Consider the following 22,539-nt stretch of genomic DNA (forward strand, 5'->3'; position numbering starts at 1 on the left):
ACCCAAACCTGTAAACCTGAAACAATAAAAAATAAACAGACAGCTGAGTAGGATAGTGGATGCCTCATGTTTTTAAAACATCAATTGCAGTTTTGTTTTCTTGGTATTCTGGCAGAACAAAAACGTGTCTATCAAGCCACAACTAGAACTCAGGCGAGCAGGCATCTCATAAGAAACAGAGGGAGAAATGTCACTCCATGTACATGGATCAATTAGAATTCTGTCTGTTACCTCGAAATTCTGTTTCTTTCCTTTCCTTACATCCACCTCCCCTTCTGTTCTGTGCTGTCTCTGCATTTTCTACGCTTTAAGCCTTAGACTGTAGGCACACGCAGACAGGAATTTAAATATTTTATGTTGTTGTTGTTGTTAGCAATTCTAGCGACTGTCACGCAACTCTAACAGATGTCCCCGACGCTTTGTTCTAACACTAAACTGCACTATGGCGGAACCAGCCATTCCACTGCTCTATTCTTCTGCAGTCAATTCTCTGTATCGTTGTCGTCCCCTGGTAGAGTAAATGGCGGCGCTCCAGCTTGTAATCATGGTTATTCATGACTGTTAACGAATCCTCATGTCTGCACTTATAGCATCTCACTGCATAATACGGGAGCTTTGGCTGATTGCTGGAGATATCAATTTAAAATGCGTCACACCCGTATCACACAAACTGTATGCGAGAGGGAGAGAAAACACTTCCCTGCAGGGCTGTGCAGAGAGCACTGAGTGGGCACTGGGCAGGTGCTCAAACCTCACAAAAGGGCACTTCTGCACGCACAGCCGCACACCCATTTTTGAGGTGGTCTTTTTGTGGGGGTCCCTCGTGCCATTTCACACGAGAAATGTAGCTACCTGTATAGTACATAGACCTTAGCATGCTTTCTGGCTGTCTCAAATAAAGTTGTTTGCAGCTGCAGCTGCAAGGTTAACAAGGTGGAAGGGCACTTGACATCTCTGCATCAGGTGAAACAAAAATTTACTGTGGCAGTGGCAGCCAAGTTATAATTATAAATACTAATTATTATATTGAAATTATAATTATTTAGTCAAATGTTCGTCTTGATATGGGCCACCGATGTTGGGCAGGCCATTAAAAAAAAAAAAAAAAAAAAAAGTTTAATGCACTTTGAGGAAAAAGGGCAGGTGCCCCCCTCTGCACGTGCCTGCTTCCCTGGAAAAGGAAGGATTAAGGATGCCTTCACGCTGTACTTCATCAGTAGCACTGTAAGTAGTGGTAGCGTCATATTGTCTGGCTTCAGGCACTCGGGTGGCGCAGGGCGGGTAAAGTAGCTGCCCACCACCACAGAATCTAGGAGTTTGAATCCTCGGCGGTGCAGCCAGGTCAAACATCTCTATACATCAGGGGTCTTCAAGAGAGGGTCCGGGACCCCTGAGGGGTCCTCAGAGTTACTACAGGGGGGCCGCCAAATCTCTGTGATAGGATCATTGTTTTAAATGAACAACTTGAGCCCTCACATCCCTATTCTGAGGAGAACTTTAGCCAAAAATAGCAGATCTACAAGCTCTCAACGCCTCGCGCTGCGAGGCGTTGACAGCTTGTAGATCGGCTATCTTCAGCAAATAGGTTTGGTGTAGAGGTAAAAAAATGCAGACCAAGTACAGAGTGAATGGTCAAATTTACTAAAAACATGAATCCAACATAGACTGATGACCGTGCTGTCAAACAAGTCTATGAATCTATCTATGAAATCGATGTAAATCTGCATCACACATTTATACAATATGTAGAGGAGGTCCCTGCTTCATGTCTCTCTCAGCTAACAGGTCCCTCCCTGGCCTGAAAACATTGAAGACCCCCCTGGCTACGTGTGCGCACATCAGTGTTGTTATAGGCAATGGTTTCTGTTGTGGGGCCTGTGATTCGTGATTTCACGGAAACAGAGATAACCTCTGTTCATACCAACAATCGGGGGATCGATCGTACTGGAGATAAATATTCTGTGACTACAGGTACGAAAAACAGAAAATCTCTGGCAGAATGGGCTTTTAAAATGTCATTTTTTGTGACAGTGGATGAATTAATAGCAGCGACATTCATAACCAAAATAATGCTTACAGGAACATGTTTTTTTTTTTTTTCATAGCTGCCAACCTCTCAAAGTGGAAAACAAATCCTTACCAGCCCAAAACAATTTGTCTCAGGGATCAAACAGCAATAAAAATCAGCAAGCCAAAAATAATTAGCATGCGTGCAGTGCAGATCACTGCTGCCTGCATGGAACAATGAGCGATTGTGTTCTTGAGTGTGGATTGTGTTTGTGTGGCAGCCAGGCTATACTGTGTGTCATCATTGTGTTCATCAACATAACCAGTGACACCACTTTAGAGCTTCATCATCAACAATCCACAGCCAAAATTAACTTCACATTAAACATCCAATATCCAGGAACAGAATGTTACTTTTCGGGCTTTAAACATTTCGTGCTGCAATTACTTTTTGTCTTGCATCATGCTACCTATTGGGTTGAAGCATTGCTTTTTTGTTTTAACAGGTCAATATATCTTGCAGTGGAAGAAAGTATAGTTTGAAAACTATAGTTTTCAAATAAATGTAGTGGAGTAAAAGTACAACATTTGGATCCCAGATGTAGTGAAGTATGGAGTAGAAGTAAAAAGTATTTTTTTTTGAAAAGATTGGAAATACTCAAGTAAAGTACAAATACTTAAAAAGTGTACTTACAGTAAGTAAAGTACTTAAGTAAATGCACTTAGCTACTTTACACCACTGCATGGCCTGCACTCTCTGGGAACACAATATACTGAATGCCTGAGTGGACTATAAAGCAGCAGTGCTAAATTAGGGTTCCAATGTGTTATTGTTATTCCCCTCCTGCATTCTGTCCAACAGCTCATCCATTCCATGCTGTGCATTGGAACCGTTTTTTTGTCCATTTTGGCTCTGTGACATTAAGGGCTGAGCGTGACCCGACTAACAAAAACATTTGAGTGAAACATAAAGTCTGATAGCTCTGTTCCATAGCGTTAGAAGGAGTTCTCCTTAACACTATCACCGACAGGGCTGTCGCACCACATTCTGGGCCCTGGGTACAAGGATTCACTGCATTATTTTGTGCTTTAACTATTGAAAAATAGCAGATATACAAGCTCACAGCGTGGCACCGAGTGCCGCACTGCAAGCTTTTAGATCTGCTATTTTTGAAAAATCGTGAAAATGTGTGCAAGTCTTTGAAGGTTTTTTTAAAAAAAACCTAGGTTTCTATGTCAGTGGTTCTCAAACTTGTTCATGTGAAGGACCCCAAAAATGATATGTATTTGGCCACGGCTAAAGATTTGCAGCCACGGCTAAAAATAGCAGATCTACAAGCTTGCAGCGCGGCACTCGGTGCCACGCTGTGAGCTTGTATATATGCTATTTTTCAATAACTAAAGTATAACGTAATTAAGGCCCCTCCACCTTGGGCCCTAGCAACTCAGTCCCACTCCCCCCCCCCCCCCCCCCCCCCCCCCCCCACCCCCACACCCGTTTTGACGCCCCTGATCACCGATGAGCCCTTCATGCGCTCACAGCCGCGGGAGCCCAGACTGCTCAGCCTCTCGTCTGATGATGGTTCTAAGATGATGAAAATATTTCAGATACTGTCAGTTGATCTACTCCACACCACCCTCTACAGATCTTGCCAATAGAAAACGTGTACGTCGAGCAGAGACAGATGGCTTCATGACATTCTTACATGACGAGTCCGTCTTTTCTTCTCTTTATTTCTTTCTCTCTCCCTCCCTCTCTCTCTCTCTCTCTTAATCACTCTATATCTCTGTGCAAAGATGGACATCTGTGACTGTTGTCTTATTTCCTATTAGTCATATTCTTATTAACAGGAATAATGTGAAATTCAAGAGCTTGAAAAATGGTTAATCTACCGTTTCTGAGCACGAAAACAATTTCCTTTTATTTATTTTTGTGCCTTCCAATGCGGGAAATTGTCTGGTGCCACCAATGCAATAGACTATGGATCATCTGGCACAGCTCATTAAACACTTGAAACCCATACCTGGCTGACTGGAGAACCTCAGGGCTCTATACTAGTGACTTCTCTGTATTTGATCTATATTAAATAATATCTTTAGCTGAAAATAGCAGATCTAAAAATTCACAATGTGTCACCGGTGACACATTTCAAGCTTGTAGATCAGCTATTTTCTGTGAAAAGTTTCCCCCACAATATGGATGCTGGGGTTTAAACAGTTAAGCTATAATGCATTGCAGAGTGTTGTGTTGGATTCACATGGATTTTGATTGCAAGTGTGTGGGTTGCCAACCTGCACACTGCTATACATACTGTAATGGGGTGAGGGGCAGAGTGAGGGGCATGGTGATAGGGGCCACCTACATTCCAGCTCGTTGGCTCCAACCAATGCCGATCTAGCACACACCTGGCTGAGGGGAAAATCAAGGCCTCAGAGTGTGGGGAGGCCAGAGTGTGTGAGGAGTGTGAGGAGAGCAGGCGTGCTCCCCAAACAAAGAAAACTGTTTATTTCCCAGAGAGGGACAGAGACTTTGAGTTGACTTTTGCTGAGTGACTTTTTGTGTTAATAAATGCCCTGGCCACTTGCCAGAGGGGACTTGAAATCCTGTGTTTGTGTCACTGCACCCACAAAGCTCTCTCAACTAGCCCGAGCCTGTTACACTGGTGGAGAATCCGGGTAGAGAGCAGGTGTAGTGACAGCACAATATCGACAGAATGGATACGGTATTGCATGAGTTGGTGAGGATCTCTCAAGAGCAGCAAGCTTTGTCACGGGAAATGCTGGCTGAACAACAAAGGCAAAATGGCCTCCTCCATGCTGAGGACCAGAAAATGGCGACCGCAGTAGCAGGGAGACCTTCTCAGCCTGGCCCCCACCAGCCTAACCAGCCTAGCCCCAGTCGGTTCCTGCCGAAGATGACGGACAGTGATGATGTGGAGGCCTATCTGGTGTCTTTTGAGTGCACTGCTATGCGGGAGGGCTGGCCAGGAACTGAGTGGTCAGAGCTGGTAGGTCCATTCCTCACCGGGCCTGCACAGCAGGCCTTTCTAGACCTTCCCCTTACAGAAGCCAGAGATTATAAAAAACTAAAGAAAGAAATAATGGCCCGATATGGCTACAGTCTCCACGCCCGATCCCAGAAGCCAGACGAGCCATTATTGAGGAGGAGGTCCAAAAGATGTTGAAATTGGGCGTGATCGAGGAGTCGTTCAGTGAATGGGCAAGCCCAGTGGTCCTGGTACCCAAGCCTGACTCAACGAAAAGGTTTTGCAATGATTTTAGGAAATTGAATGATGTTTCAAAATTTGATGCATATCCTATGCCCAGGGTGGATGAACTCATTGACCGCCTTGGAGATGCCCGGTACATCAGCACTCTGGACTCTACCATTACACTGTTCTGCCTTTTGGTCTGCACGGGGCCCCTGCCACGTTCCAGAGACTGATGGACAGAGTTCTGAAACCCCACCGTGAGTATGCTGCTGCATATTTGGATGATGTCGTTATACAGAGCATGACCTGGGAGGACCATCTCCTGCGGCTCGGAGCAGTGGTGGAGGCTCTTCGTCAGGCCGGCCTAACAGCCAACCCCAAAAAGTGTAAGCTGGGTCTCGAAGAGGCAGAGTACCTTGGTTTCACAATAGGACGAGGAAATGTGAAACCACAGGAACGCAAAGTCCAGGCGATCCAAGAGTGGCCCCGACCTGTCAACAAGGCCCAGGTAAAAAGTTTCTTGGGTCTTGCTTCTTATTATTCTCGCTTTATTTCCAATTACTCCACAATAGCTGCCCCCCTGTCAGACCTGACGAAGAAATCTCGGCCTCACATGGTGACTTGGACGGAGGAAATAGAAAGTGCCTTTCAACGCCTGAAAGATGCCCTCTGTACGCGGCCAGTCCTGATGACCCCGGACTTTAGCAAAGAATTTATTGTGCAAACGGATGCCTCTGAAGTGGGGGTCGGGGCAGTACTGGCACAGGAGTTTCAAGGTGAGGAGCATCCCATACTTTATGTCAGCAGGAAACTGGATGCCCGGGAAAAGGCATTTGCCACTGTGGAAAAAGAAGGTCTTGCCATTAAGTGGGCACTAGAACAGCTCCAATACTACCTCATGGGTCGCAGGTTCACGCTGGTAACTGACCATGCTCCCCTCGTATGGATGACCAAGAAAAAGGACACAAATGCCAGAGTAGTTTCTCACTCTGCAGGATTTAGACTTTTCTGTCATTCACAGGTCTGGAGCCAAACGCGGGAATGCGGATGCCCTGTCCCGGAGGGACGCCCTCTGGACATCGTTCGCCCCTCCGACTAGGCGCACACTGGGGAGGGGGGTGTGTAATGGGGTGTGGGACAGGGACAGAGTGAGGGGCATGGTGATAGGGGCCACCTACATTCCAGCTCGTTGGCTCCAACCAATGCCGATCTAGCACACACCTGGCTGAGGGGAAAATCAAGGCCTCAGAGTGTGGGGAGGCCAGAGTGTGTGAGGAGTGTGAGGAGAGCAGGCGTGCTCCCCAAACAAAGAAAACGGTTTATTTCCCAGAGAGGGACAGAGACTTTGAGTTGACTTTTTCTGAGTGACTTTTTGTGTTAATAAATGCCCTGGCCACTTGCCAGAGGGGACTTGAAATCCTGTGTTTGTGTCACTGCACCCACAAAGCTCTCTCAACTAGCCCAAGCCTGTTACAATACATACTACATACAGCTATTGTACATAATACAATACAGTACCTCAATCTGCTATTTAAGTCAACATTTTGAAAGCAATTTCTGATTTAGTTTAGACTATTTTAGTCATATTTTAGTCATCTGAAATGTGTTAGTTTTTGTTTACTTTTAGTTGACTGAATGGAATGAATGTTGAAATTGTTCAGTTTTTGGGGGTATAATTGAGGTCAGGAAACCTCGGTGCGATGCGTTGTAATCTTGTCGATTTACTGTTTTCTTCAGTCATTTCTGTGAAAGCTTTGCCCGCGATATGGATGCTGGGGTTCAAGTGGTTAATGCCTGCCCACATTCAAATCAGTCCAGATCAGGCACATGCACAGATTGCACACATAGACATCGACATTGAGCCCCTGCCCTTTTACCCGTCTGTAAAAATTGCCCTCTCCAGACCATGAATGCAGTTTTCACTATGGTGAAAGAAATGCACATTCCATGTCATAACTGAAGGCAGCATTCATTTACCTACTGTATATTTTTTTGCACTGTTTATTTTATTTTTATTTACTTTTTTTTTAAACTTTTTTTAACTATATCTACTGCATAGTACTGTGTTCTATCCGTCTGTCATTCAATGTTATATGAGATACTTCAATGGTTTCCTGTGTAAATAAGCCAAGTGCTTTCCTAGGATCTCCTTTTAGTTGACCTTGTACCAGTGAACTGTACCGTCATGAAACTGTACAGTACCTTTTTCTACGCAAACGTCTAATAAAGTCTTCAATCAATCAATCAATCAATCAATCAATCAATCAATCAATCAATCAAAGAGAATTGCCTTGTACAAACTCTCCTGAACTTGAATGCAGCATTATGTTGAAAGAATTGCCCTCTCTGTGTAGAAAGTCATGCTGTACTGTTTGCCACATCTCCAGTATTCACTTGATTTTGCTTAGAACAAGTACCGAAAATAGCAACCCTCAAGCTCACAACGCATCGACGCATTGTGAGCTTGGAGGTCTGATATTTTCAATATTTTCACTAAAAGGCACTTTTAGAAATGTCTGCCCCTGCCTCTCTAATATTCTCTGCATGTTTTTTGTGATAGCTTTTTTGACACTTTTTTTTTTAGTACCTATCTATCTATCTACGTCCCTGGTCCAGATAGCAAACCATTACAGAGTGTTCAGTAACATGGGTACGTCTCCCCATCTCTCCAGCTCTTTACTAAACAGAAAAGGCATTTTCAGGTCGGTACATATCAATTTCAACCACTCAGGAGAGATAACTCACACAGGATACAGGATAAACAAGTCAAATTGGAAATGAATTGAAACTGAAACACTATATAAAATTGAAGCTGATGAATGGGCTTTCACACCTGAAATTGTATTGCCCCTTTATTAAAGCGCTGGAGAGACATGGAGACCCATGTTACTGAACAAACACTCTATAGCAGTGATTCATTTATTCATTTATTTTTAATACATTTTTATTGTATTTAATTCTTTCCATTTTTTCAAAGAATTATTAAAAATAAATGAAAAAAGTTATTGAAAAAAAACACAGCCTGCTCACATATTAGGATGGTATTTGAGTCACCAGAAAAAAATAATGGGTGTTTTTAATGAATCTATCATGGTTAAAATGGAGTTTGAAGTTACAATGGGTGTGTATGAGGAGAGGCCCTGGGCCTGGAGGGCCTGATAATATTTACATCAAATATCAAAATATTCAATCAAGCAAATTCAAATCTGTTCAGGGTGTTCATAAAAGCCTGATTAGATGATAAAATGACCCAAAAGTTTTTTTGAAAGTGGAATATCCCTTTAAAGTTACCTATAGTTTCTCTTTAAACTTTATTTATAACAAAACAAAATAGCACTTATACTCTACCTTTAACCACTTTAACCCATTTTGTGCCCCAGAAATTAACGGATTAAAATGTCCAGAGTGCCTCTCGCTGGCTCCATAAACGGCCAGTCTCTTATTTTGAAGGCCAGAAGTCCATAGCTTAAACACTTCCGGTTTGACGTCATCGCGTCATTCACAGGAAGCGGTCATTGTCCACGTGGTGTTGTGTAATTGCGGAACGGAGCTTTTCAACATGTGTTTTATAAGCGAGCATCTATTGCCATCCTCGCTTTGAAAGTGTTGTTTGGAGATAATGGACATTAAAGATGAGATTCCCCGTCTGCCTCAATGTTATGGGATTACTATTTTGTGCTCGTGGATCCGTGATGATGATAAATCAGCGAGGGAGATCGTCTCGGGACCTTCCGCGCATGTACCCGGTAGGATAACCGCCGTTACAGTAATATATTACTTTTCGCGAGACATCTCGGGAATGGCACTGCGAACATCAAAGGGAATTTCGCGAGATATCTCGGGAATGGCACTAAATCGGTTAACCCTATTTTATACTTTGTATATTATAAAATAGCCAGGTTCATGATGTGAACTTGTATTAGCTATTTTGGTAAGAAAAATCATGAAAAAATATATAAAATAAAAGAATCAACAATCAGACTTTGCAGATTACGACACGATCACCTTCTTATATCTGACAAAAGCTGAGACCACCCCACCCCACCCACCCACCCACCCACACACACACACACACACACACACACACACACACACACACACACACACACACACACACACACACACACACACACACACACACACACACACACACACACACACACACACACACACACACACACACACACACACACAGTCAGATGATGACACAGGTGTCATTCACGCCCGCCGTCCCAAGGACTGTCACTCTGCACCGCAGCGGGGCGAGTCCCGCCAAGTGGAGAGGCTGCCAGAGTGATAGACGGCCAGCGACGACAAATGAGGCGATTGAGAGGCCGGTGCTTCTGAGTGTGACGGAGTGAGAAGAGAAGAGAAGAGAAGAGAAGAGAAGAGAAGAGAAGAGAAGAGAAGAGAAGAGAAGAGAAGGGAAGGGAAGGGAAGGGAAGGGAAGGGAAGGGAAGAGAAGAGAAGAGAAGAGAAGAGAAGAGAAGAGAAGAGAAGAGAAGAGACCAAAATGTACCTCTTCACCTTCACAAGCTAACGGATTGGAGGACGACAGGACGTCTCTATCCGTCTTTCTGTCTGTTTACATTTCCAACCATATTTAGTCTGGATGACACTTAGTGAATTTACAATGAGTGAGTAGGTCATGGTTCATGGGCATGCTGAAGTATACACTTTGACGTATCTATCGTATCTGTCACATTGAGCGTAACTAGGTGCCCAGACCGTCGCGCCAGCAATTGGGGCCGGATCTGCTACGTGCTACGTTTGATACTTTTGAATTTGAATCCTTAAAAGTAACAGTTTTGGACATAATGAGGTTTCCACCTGACAGAGCGATCTATTATTTGTGATACAAATAAAAAATCTCCAGTTTACTTGTGAGTGAGTGTGTGTATACTTCATGTATCCTTCGTGTACAACAACGGGTACAAATGACTTGTGTCCGACGATAGGCTTTTCTTTTTGTCCGTTTCGATAACCGATTCGAGAGAGGGGACAGTCACTGATAACCGATATGCAACCGGTATAATGTATGCATAATGAAAACAGGCCTTTTTTTGTGAGGATTGTGCAAAGATTTTGCCCCAATATGCAAAGGTACAGTGACAGACAGGTGCTTTCTTAAACCAATGTCTTTATTAAAGACTTGACTTTTTTTTTACTCGTCAGTCAAGATGTCTGAGAAAAAAAGAGTGACACAGAGACATGTATAGTATGTCCAACTGCCTGTCCGAGCGTGTCGGATAATGACTTTGAGGACAAGCCAGGCTTGTTACAAACCTTCATCACACATGTTGTGCTGATATTTTAATATATATATTTATTTTTCTATCGGGGAGACATTGCACCGATACCGATATGATCTGATATGACCAAATAAGGGCATATCGATGCCCGATTTATATCGGTTACCGATATATCGGTCTAACACTCCAAATGACACTGCATAACCGCTGGAGGGAGGAACCACCAGTCATTGCATAATAACCCAATACCCAATGGGCATTGTTCCCAGTGAGGGGCATCAGCCTGGCTTTTATAAAGGATAACTCCAGCTTTCAGAAGAAGATCTCGGACGTTCACGATTTCTTCAGATGAGACAGTATATAAGCTGCTTTGAGAACACGGGCTGGTGATTCATTCTATAGGCTCTACCAGTCTGCAGTCTTCTGGTCTCCATCCAGCAACGTACGGCATGATCCGCAAGCTGTCCAAAGGAATGTGACAGCTCCAGAAAGAGCTCTCGAAGAGGCCGCCATGCCCGCAGACACACTGACAGGGAAATGACAACGGCGGCAAGACAAAGTCTCCCTCCTCCCTATCTCCAATCGTCTCCTCCTTCCTCCTCCTCCTCCTCCTTGTCTACATTCCCCTCGGCCTCTTTCATCTCCCCTCTTCTCATCGCATTCTTGCAAAAAGCCTTGACAGCTCATACATCCAAACAGCAAAGTCCTATCTGATTGCATTAAACAACGCTAAACTCACTTTGCAACTCACTTTGCCACTCGATTTGCCATTCACTTGATACATGCGCATACTCTCTATATTTATTTATGTCTTTCCACCTTTTAGCTTATATATTACAATAGGCTTTGTCATAAACATACAGTACGGTCAACGGTCACCTTACTGTACTTTGATACGACTTATGAGATCGTTCAACATACAACAGCCAATAACAAATTACACAGTCGCGGGCTAACGCAAAAAAAGTTAAAACCAGGACACGGGTGTTGGTGGTGAGTTGTCCTTCCACCTGGACAGTGGGGACTGTGTGTGTGTGTGTGTGTGTGTGTGTGTGTGTGTGTGTGTGTGTGTGTGTGTGTGTGTGTGTGTGTGTGTGTGTGTGTGTGTGCGTGCGTGCGCGTGCGTGCGTGCGTGCGTGCGTGCGTTAGAGTTGTTCGATGTGGCCTAAAAATAAAATCTCGATTTATTTCTCAGAAAAGTCGATTTTCGATTCCGATTTCGATTTTTTGGTAAAAGAATAATACATTGTTTCAACTATGTTGTTTTCATTTAAAAAATGCAAGGACATGATTTTTTTTATTATTGTTTTATTTTTTTATTTTTTTATATAGCCAAATAGCAAAATCTAATGTGGTGAGCCCTGCCCAGTCTGACGTGTGCTGCACGTGCATCAAAGAAATTACACATCAGAGATAAAGTAGTATTAATTTGGTGTCGGACCTTGTCGTCCTGCTTTAGGAGGACCGGGATGTGCACTTTTTGCCCCGTGCAAGGCTCCAATGAGTAAGAATTACCCTAATTAAAGTGAAAATCGATTTTACGATTTCTTATTTTTTAAATCGTCCAAAGGAAAAAATCCCGATTTCGATTAAAAATCGATTAATCGGAAAACCCTAGCGTGCGTGCGTGCGTGCGTGCGTGCGTGCGTGTGTGCCATGACGTGCAAAGCGGGTTTGTGAATGGGGATACGGACAGACACCCTCACACCTAATGACAAGAGAATCTCAGAATACACAAAAGGCTCAAGACATCCACCAGACAGCCTTCGGAGGCAACATGCAGGATATAGAGAGGCTGTCTGTCGACCTTGAGTCGAGGGGCGATACAGCCTACAGTATTTATATCAACACACAAACAACTGCCCATGGCTGAAGGAAGGCACAGCTTCACTCAGGTAAGGCCGGTGCCTCACGGTGCCTTACAGTAAATCCGCTGCTGCCACATTGGTTCGTGTCACGCAGTACCACGCCATCCAGAATATTTTTGAGAAGGAACACGCGCACACACATGCATCGATGGAAAACAACCCTTAAGTTCACACCTCAACAACGTCTACAAAAGCTGTAGTGTCCCACGAGCCTGCATTAACATAGGAACGAGCCTGGATGCATATCATTGGTCTGTTAACTCTAGTAGAGTAGATGTTAAGCGATGTGCGTGTGACGTCATTAAAATAGCGTCCTCCCCACACATTAAATCACCTATACAACACTGCCGGTTCCAAAAAGAAAACGGACACACACAAGGAGCAGCAAACGTAACCGACAGAAAAAGGTGGAGGTGTTGTATTGTGACTATGCTAGGGTGACCAGACGTTCCGGTTTGGCCGGGACTGTCCCGTTTTCAAGCTGCGTGTCCCGGTGTCCTGACAAATATTTCTAAACACTAATACTGTATGTCCCGGTTTTTGGCAGAATTAAAATAACAGTAGCTGTTTTCATAGTAGGTTGCATAGACATTTATCATGTTCTTTTCATGTAAACATGCTCACCTGACCAATCAGAAAACATGAACAAATACATTGCGTGTCTGAATTCAATGCTGAGGGTGTTTGTTAATCACTCACTGCCTGTATGCAACCCTGCAGTGCGCATGTGCACGTGCACAAAAGTTAGAGAATGGGCACACACGTGCACAGCAACATGCTCATTGCTTTGAGGGTCCTGGTTTTAGGCAACAGTGGTTCGCGTCCCGGTTTGAGCGGCTGAAAATATGGTCACCCTAGACTATGCGGAGGTTCAAAGACACCGTTTGTTCTCCTCTCATTTGTCCCAGCCTGTCCGCCCACCACCTGCCGGCTCGTCTCACCTGATTCTGTTTGGCACTCTCTGTGTTAGGTTGGCGTCCGTCTGGCAGTTGCCGGCGTACTGGCCACGGCTGCCGGGCCCCAGGTCCCTGCGGAGCGCCATGGCCCCATGGGTGAGCACCGACACTCCCTTGGCTATACGTCTGCAGGGGATATGGGGTAGGAGAGACAGACAGAGAGAGAAAGAGAGAGAGAGAGAGAGAGAGAGAGAGAGAGAGAGAGAGAGAGAGAGAGAGAGAGAGAGTTATTAGAATGTATGTTATGTTATTCACTTGTTGTCTCTCTGTATATGTGATGTTGTGACTTGTTTTATGTTATATCTATGTATGCTTTGTCAATGTAAAACATATTTTATCATGCTATTAAAGCATTCTGAAATTTTTAGAGAGAGAGAGAGAGAGAAAGAGCAAGATTGAGCATTTTTGAGAGTTTTAAGTAACTGTGACATATCAAGTCAGACTACATTGAGTGGTTCAGCACTAGCATAGAGCCCTGAGGGACTCCGGTCAACAATTAGTGGTTAAGCTTTGGCAACAATAACTTCAATGCTATAACATGGTCACCAGGCCCAGAAACTATAATTTTACAAGTGGGGGGATATATCAGACCGAGCTAAAAATACAATAAAATAAAGTGTCCTGGAAAGCAGCAGCAGGAGGAGAGACAAATCCTTCATCATCTTGACAGCCCAAGATGGCCGCTGGACAGTGAAGCACTTTGATAAAGCACAGGGAAACGGGGACAAGATGTCCATGAGGATATTCACACTAAGGTGCTAAGCGATGTGGGATGAATTCACATTGCCCCAGTCCTGACAATAGTATAATGTCATTTACATCAGTGGTGGAAAGATTCATCTGATGCACTGTGTAACTTTGTTTTTACTATTAAGCTAATGGAGCCTGCCTGCTTGCTCAGAGGATAAATTGATCTTGACCGTCAAAATCCGTGTGAGATCCCGCGTCTAGGTGAGACATGAACTTTGACACAATCTGAATGTCTCAATAGAAAACAAACTGGTCGGGCTACTGCTTGGCCTTACATCTACAACTCATTGGGTGGGTTGGCTCATGGGTAGAGGACAGAGTACAGAAACTTGCAATGGGCCTGGTCTACAAGATACACGACCACACCTCATTGACACCCATGTACCCGTCTAACTACTTCAAAAGTGTCAATGACGTCACAACACCAGAGGGAGCTCCACAAATCACATTCAACCCAGATTTGGCTCAAACAATGGGTTAAATTCATTCTTGCTAAGCAACGTGTTTTGAGCTTGTAGATCTGCTACTTTAGACATTTAAAAAAAAGAGAAACCTGAAAAGTAACAGTTTTGGACATTATGAGGTTTCCAACAGACAGAGACGATAACAGGGATTTAAGGAATCTTATGTTTTGTGACCTCACTGTAGTGGCCTTGACCTTTGTATTGCCCTTTGACCACCTACTCCTACTCACTTCATCCTCGAGTTCAAGTTGTCATTGTGCCAAATGCCTCGAGACTGACATTCAGTAATTGGGTCATATGGTCAAAATAAGAACAGAGCAAGATTGATGTACATACTGTACATTATATTGATGTCAAAACAAAATCTACAATTTGCCACAGACAAGATTTGTCATGTACAGTACATTCACGTATGGACTGACGGACAAACAGACAGACAACCCAGAAGCATAACAATGCCTCCAGCCATGGCGTCAAAAAAATAAATCAAACACCACCACCATTCAAACAGTGTAGCCGTTTTCACAAAGATGCGTTCGTTTTATTGATGCCAGAGATACAGCTGGCCGTGATATTTATAGGCCATTATGAATTTACTTGCACTACGTTTCATTTGATCATCTAAAATGTGATAACTCATTTACGTGCCGTGCCAGGATACAAATTGGCAACAGCTGTGTCGGAGAACGTAGGTTAGCATTCAAGCAAAGTGCAGATGACGGCGGGGGTCATCTCCATATAAGACGTCCCTTATGGGATCCACAGGCTTCTGCTGCATGGTCACTGTGTTTTATTATGGAGAGCAGGTGGCGTTAATGTTGTCTCTACACACACACTGTGCTTTCTCTGCTTTCTGTGCCGAATGTGTCTGCTAAATGTGTACTAGCCGCTTAGCGTGCTAATGATAGAACACAACCCAATGACCCAGGGACAGGCATGTCTATGTGTGCACATATAGACATCAAAGGGGGCTTGAGCCCAAGCCCTTTTATCCATCTGTAACCAATAAGACTCCCTAATCGGGAGATAAGCGACCGTCAGGTCACAGTATACACAAAGAGGCCTGTAAGTGGCATTGGTTCCACCCACAAGGTTGTACGACAAACGGTTGATGAGTAAAGCCAAATAAAGTTTTGGCCAATCAGAGGAGGGGGCGGGGCAAAGTTAAACCAATCAAGGTGAAGGACTCTTAATGAAGTTAATTGACACCACCCACAAGTTTGTATGACAAACAGTTGATGAGTAAAGCTAAATAAAGTTTCGGCCTCCAGACCATGAATGCAGTTTTTACTATGGTGAAAGAAACGCAAATTCTCTTTTCATGCAATACCCAAAGGCAGCATTCAAGATTATTGCCTTGTCCAAACTCTCCCGAACTTGAATTCAGCATCTTATGTTGAAAGAATTTCCCTCTCTGTGTGGAAATCAAGCATCGGCAATAGCCGACCTCCAAGCTCACAACGCATCGCAGCGTGACGCGTTGTGAGCTTGGAGGTCTGCTATTTTCGATATTTTCACCAAAAGCCCTTTTAGAAATGTCAGCCCCTGCCTCTCGTCCCTGCCCAGGGATGGAGGGAGAACAAGAGAGAGAGAGAGAAGCAGAGACATGCATGGGTAACTATGGATTATTTTCGTAGCAACTATTCTATTGATTACTTTTTCGATTAATCGAATGTTTGAGAAGCACGTTTATTTATTTTCAAAGGAGCTAAGCTCCAACATCTGGCTGTGTCCAAAGTTTGTTGTACACCCAGGGGTCACATTGGCCTAGCTTTGCGGAACGCTTTATGAAATTAACTCATAAATATCACTGCTCACTTCAACAATAGGTTTTTATGCGGCATTTGGAACCTCTAGTGTTTATAAAGCCCACAGACAGCGTAGCGACACGTTGTGAGCTCGTAGATCTGCTATTGTTGCTACTGTCGTGTGACGCTGTAGAACGACAAAGTAGAAGATTCATTTACCCCAAAAATAAATAAATAAATGCTGAAACAAGGATTATACAAGGTTTCTGTGTGGCAGCTGTGATTTAATACGACCTATATTTAAATATTCCCGGCACGCGTTGTATCTGCAATTCTTATAACCAGCAGCCTGCTTTTGGTATATTTCTACCGGTTGGGATCCGCAGAGTGAAATGGGAACAGACAGATAGAGACAGGAGGGATAGTTTTAGTAAGCCTTCTGCGCCTCATTTGGAATGCATGCTGCAGCCTGGAATATGCATGTTATTTATCAAACAGGCGCACCAGCCGGGAAAAGCAGCATGCTTGTTATCTTAAGCACACCTTGCGGGTCATCTCAAAGTATGCGCGTCACTCCTTTATGCATAATAAAGGGGGGGGGGCTCTCTTCCAAAATGACAGGAGGAGATACAGTATGTTTTGTATGTGCAAGACACCCTTTTGCATATCGAACGGTCGGACACTCCAGGTGTTTAACACATTCCGTATGTTAGACCTCTTTGGACACCACTGATATGCACCAAAGCATGATAAAAATGGTACATTTATATATCCGTAGGGCTTTACAATGTGTGAAATCCTTCCCAATAAGTCACCCGTTTTCCGTCTTGGGAGTGAGAGTGCGTTGACTGCCACCATATGACAGCCAAGATTTACTGACTGTAGAATGCTCTTGCTCTGACCAAATATTATTGGCTTTGACTACGGACTGAATAATGTCCATGACTGTGGTAGTGTATTATGTAAGTGACCCTGTTTGTGGTGTCTCTCTGACAACCAGGCATTTGGTGAACCCACAGCATAACCATGCCATTGCTACCATCTGTCCGGTCTATGGGATGTCAATTTGTCCCGATCAACTACTGTGAATATGGCAACCACTAAACAGTCACATATTATTGTCAGATGAGAATAGTCTATCGCTTTTTATTTGTATTGTAATAATTCCAAGTGAATTGAGTTCTGGTGACATTTGAATACTAATTTGTCTGAGGTACTCTTGAAACCCCTTCATGGATTTACAGCAGAATGAGATACGGCTGGCTGGAGCAGACATGAATACAAAAGTAAGAAAACTAGACTATAGGGAACATGTAATACACAAAAATATATATTAGATAAGACAATGAATGACATACTGAATGTCTCTACCGTCCATGACACACTGTTTCTAATTTTCCAACAGGGTTGGTTGTTTGTTTGTTTCTGCCTGGGATAATCTTGCAAACCACTGGACAGTGAATCAGAATATTATTTAACTTTTATTTCATAATGGATGTGAATGGCAGTCGGCTGGGGATGAAGCCTTGTACTGTAGATGCATCATAAATGACTGGCCACATTAAGTCCAAAATACATGATTTTATTTTCTTTTTTTTTTTACAAATGAATGTCATTTCCCCTTCCATCAACTAACACATTTACATAATACCATATACATATGAACATCCATATTCAGCAGTTTCAATGCCACCTAATAGCAGTGATGTAAAGTAGCTAAGTACATTTACTTAAGTACAGTACTGTAAAAGTTTGAGGTGTTTGTACTTTAATTGAGTATTTCCAATTTCCAATACTTGTACTTCTACTCACTACATCTCGGATCCAAATATTGTACTTTTACTCCACTACATTTATTTGAAACTTTTTGTTACTAGTTACTTTGTAGATTTGGATTATTATTAAAAAACATACATTAACCACTTCAACCCTATTTCGGACATTTGAAAATAGCCGATATACAAGCTCACCTTATCGTCACATCGTGACGCATTGTGATCTTGTAGATCTGCTATTTTCAAAAGATTTTCATACATTTGAAAACTTCAAATAGGACATTCAAGTACATTTTGATGCCAATACTTTTGTACTTTTACTCAAGTAAATGTTTTATTCCATTACATTTTACTTGTAAGGGTGCCCTCAGACCAAAATATGGTCGGCAGTGGATAAACTCTTCTGGTGCACGGCTGGCAAAAAACGCAGAGAGCATATTCCGTCCCAAAGCCAGTGACGCCCCTGTCACTCACTTCCCGCACCGCACCCTCCCTCCCTGTAGCCTGTTACACTAGCGTAGCGATCCTCATCATATTTTACGTGTCAACTCTATAATGGACAGGCGAAGGGTACTCGCCCTTGCTTTATTGGAAGGGGAGATGCAACAAAGAGAAGAGTTTGGGTGCATGAGACTCTTTTTTTTTTTTTTCCTAAATTTTTATCCCACGATTTTTGTAACCCATTTTTTCACCCGGTGCCAATTGCCTAAGCTGTGATCCTGGGCTCTACTCTCCCTCTGCCAACCTGGGGAGGGCCCCGAACTGAGCTCATGCTTCCTTCAATGCATGAGGAGTGAGCAGGCCGCTTCTTATATCACCTGACAGGGGGAGCTTCCCCGGTTGGACGTAGCGCGTGGAAGGAACACGTTATTCCAACCAGTTCCATTCCCCTCCATCAGGCGCCCCGGCTGGCCAGGGGGAGGCTTTATAGAGACCAGGATTACTGCATGTTTTTGTGAGGGTATCTACCCTAGGAGACACGGGGAGAACTTGCAAACTCCACACAGAAAGGCCCTTTTGCCAACCCCACCTAGGGTGTGGGCACTGATGACGCGGAGGAGGGAACACGCCCCCAGCACCCACAGTGTCCCCCGGCGGGAATCGAACCCAGGACCTTCTAGCTGTGAGGCGACAGCACTACTGACTGCGCCACCGTGCCCCGGGTGCATGAGACTCTTGATCAAAACAAAACATCTCCCAGTCCCTTCCTGATTCTCGGAATGTTACGCCTTCGACTCACCCGATTGGACAGAGGGGGGAAACCAGAATCTGCGTGGAGAATTTCTTTGCTCCAGCATAAACGCAAGGTCTGCGCGGAGCGCAGATATCCTCCACTGACATGAAACTGCCGCCTTCTCATTGAAATGCATTGGCGGAACGCGGATTCCACTCTCGTAGGTATTTTGGTCTGAGGGCAGCCTAACAGAGTATTTCTAGATTGCAGTATTGATAATTTTATTTAAGTAAGAAATATGAGTACTTTTTCCACCACTGCCTAACAGGACATGGGTGGAGGCTAGCTCCACCTGTCCTGTTATTATGAGTGGAGGGCGGCCTGTATGGTCAGGTCCCTACAGTAGCCCATCCCCATCTCTGGTTTGTTGTGACTTGTATATTTTTATAATGAGCAACCTTTTCTTTTCCCTGTCTTTTAATGAGGCTTGGTTACTAGAGAAAACCTTGTCACTGTACGGACAATTCTGCAAAATGGCAATACATAAATACAAATGTTGAGACTGGGCTTTTTTTCTTATTCCCAAAAATAAAAACTTTGAATAAACATACAGATAGTCAATATAAATAAGGATACAAAAAAAATAATAATTAGGGTTGCCAATACCTGAAATTAAAAGAAGGAAACACAGCCAGGCATCCGTTATTTCCAAGAAAAATAAGAGACGCCCAGAATAAGTCACAAAACATGTACAATTTTTGTATACTAGTAAAGGGCGAGGTCACGCCAATTCTTGGCCATCTACCCATATATGGAGACCAATGGTACCCATATATGGAGATCCATTTACTGTATATGGAGATATGCTGTGAGAGCCCAAACATGCTTACTCAGTTATTCATTATGTGAAAGTCCTATGATGTCTATGACATCTGACATCATACCCTGTTATGCCCATACATGGAAATCCCTGTCTGTAGAACCAGCCACACAGATATGGGCAGTTTTGGCCATCTGTCTTGGCCATATATGGATTATGTTAGTGTGGTATGTGGCCGATGTGGCGTCCATATAAGGGCATTCCCATATGAAGTCCTGTTAGATATGGGCTTAATATTGATCACATCAGGGAACTCCATATATGGGCATAAAAGGGATGCTGTTATTGTGACATCACAGTGAAGCCAGACCGTGATGTCAGAGCGGCCAACCCATACCCATACATACAAGGTTTCCACCCGACAACAACGATATGCAGATGAGCCATTTGAACTTGTAAGATGTGTGTCATGTGTGTCTAAAAATAAGGAACAAAAGTAAGTCCCTTATCAGCTCAATAAGGGAAAGGTCTTTTAGGGACGATTCCATATTTCAATCGACGCTTGGAAACCATAGATGCGATAGAAATAAAAGTTAGAGTTGGGGCTTTCTTGTCCTGAAGAGTATCTTATCTTTAAACAGCAGTGTCAAAAATGTGCAGGTGCAATGTACAGATACAATACCTTATCTTTTAGCAGCAGCTGTGTCACACAAAGTGCACAAACAGCGGCATGACATATCCTGAATCTGTCTATGTTTAGCAGCAGTTTAAAGTCAAATGTGCAAATGATAGGCATGCATATATACATATGAAAGAAGAGTAACTTGTCTGTTGCATTCCATTATTTTGTATTTACTTTTAGGGCTCTGACAGCCACAGGGGGAAATAACTGAGTTCTCTGCTAGTTGCCCTAATGAAGACATGTTTGGTCGAAACATGTTTATTTTTTGGTAAAATATGATTCAAGTAAATTGATTTTACGCCCTCTCCTCGCTTCATTTCTGAGTGCTCGGATCGTTTTCTCTTTTTCAACTCTCTCTCTCTCGGCTGAGAGGCCTTAGGCATCTCAAGCGCTCGCCATTTCACATCATCACAAACTGCTATAGGATGATGTTTGTCCTTCATTTATTTATTGTTTGCCCAGCTCAAGCACATGCTCTCGGGTATCATGTCCTGCAGAGAAGAGAGACGAGAGATACTGTAGCTCCCTGTGATGTGCTCAGCTGACCTCACAGCAGTCATGCAGATGTGATGTTTGAGAATTTCAAAGGGCCTGCCATTGGCATGGGAAAGTCTGTGAGAAATCAAAATATTTTTATGGAGAAAGTGTGACATTTGCCAGGTGTGAAATGGTGAAGGTGGTGTGAAGAAGTGTAATTTCAAACAAAGGCTAATCAGCTGCAAATAGGGGGAAAACCTGTCTCTTTTCAGTGAACTTCCAGGGAAAGATCAGGGAAGAGTGGAGAGTTTGGCTGTCTTAGGATGTCTTAGAAATCTTAGGATCTTGTATTACACCATGTGGCTGGGAATGCCTGTGCATACCGGCAAGAGTGTGCTCAACTTACTTGGAACGTTAGCGTCTACCTGATGGCCCCATCAAACATACCAATCCTGCCCCATCCTTCTAACCATTCACCAAGTTATTTTGGTGGAAAAGGGGTCACATTGCGACCACTTGGCTAACGGCCTGCTCAGGAGGAACCTTACGGGGCTCAAGCCACCTGCTGATGGCGCAGCTGCCTTACAAAGTTCAGACTGAACCAGGGCAGGAATTTCAGGGAGGCCACGAAGGCCATGGCCGCTGTTGCCCCTCAGTTTGGCTCTTTCTCTTTCTTGCCAAGTAGACACCAATCAATGTCTTTTGTTGAGCTGAATTATAACTCCCTCGAGTCCCCGGTAAATTAGATTTTGTGCAGGGCAGAGAATGGATCAGATTGTAAATACTGTAATTAATTTATTTCACTGCAGTTACAGTAGTTACATATTAGGCTACATTTAAAATCATCCTTAACCCTTAGGGTGTGTTCACCATGGTCCTCTTTCTCCTTTGGTCCGCTGGTGTGAACGTGCAAAGGGACCATGGTCCCTTTGTTTGGTCCGGACCATGGTCCTCTTGAAAAGGCAGGACTCGGTCCACTTCCAAACGGACCATGGTCCGGTCGGCTGCAAGTGTGAACGGAGCCGGACTTTATAGAGGACCAAACGTAGGTCTGATCAGCCTACAGTACATTCTGCATTGTGTGTTGTTCATTGAAGAACAATATGGAACTCGTGAAGCAATTGTAACTTCGGCTAGAGACTACACATCAATCTTTGTTTTGCAGTTGTGAAGCTGAATTAATAATTAGTTCTAAAAGCATGAATTTCATTATTGATATGACCCGACCGCTAATATTTCTTCATGACCTGCAGTAGGCTAGGGGTTAATGATTGTATAATCTCCTCTCCCTGTGAGCCGGCGCTGCGGTGTCTTGTTAGCTACATGGAAACTGGTGACACATCGTGTGAGGTGA

The 22,539-nt window shown here is 43.7% G+C and overlaps 1 protein-coding gene across 1 annotated transcript in view; it reads right to left on the bottom strand.

The window, feature by feature from the left end:
* The window catches only part of LOC308293038 (uncharacterized protein), a gene marked incomplete at both ends in the record, with an annotated part of 240,708 nt that overhangs the window by 155,945 nt on the left and 62,224 nt on the right, over nucleotides 1-22,539 (bottom strand). Inside the window, 1 exon segment of the mRNA XM_080735468.1 lies at nucleotides 13,281-13,421. Within this exon segment, the coding sequence (XP_080591594.1) occupies nucleotides 13,281-13,421 (141 nt within the window).

The sequence above is a fragment of the Nannobrachium achirus genome, assembly GCF_963921795.1.
Source record: "Nannobrachium achirus genome assembly, chromosome: 10".
Lineage (NCBI taxonomy): Eukaryota > Metazoa > Chordata > Actinopteri > Myctophiformes > Myctophidae > Nannobrachium > Nannobrachium achirus.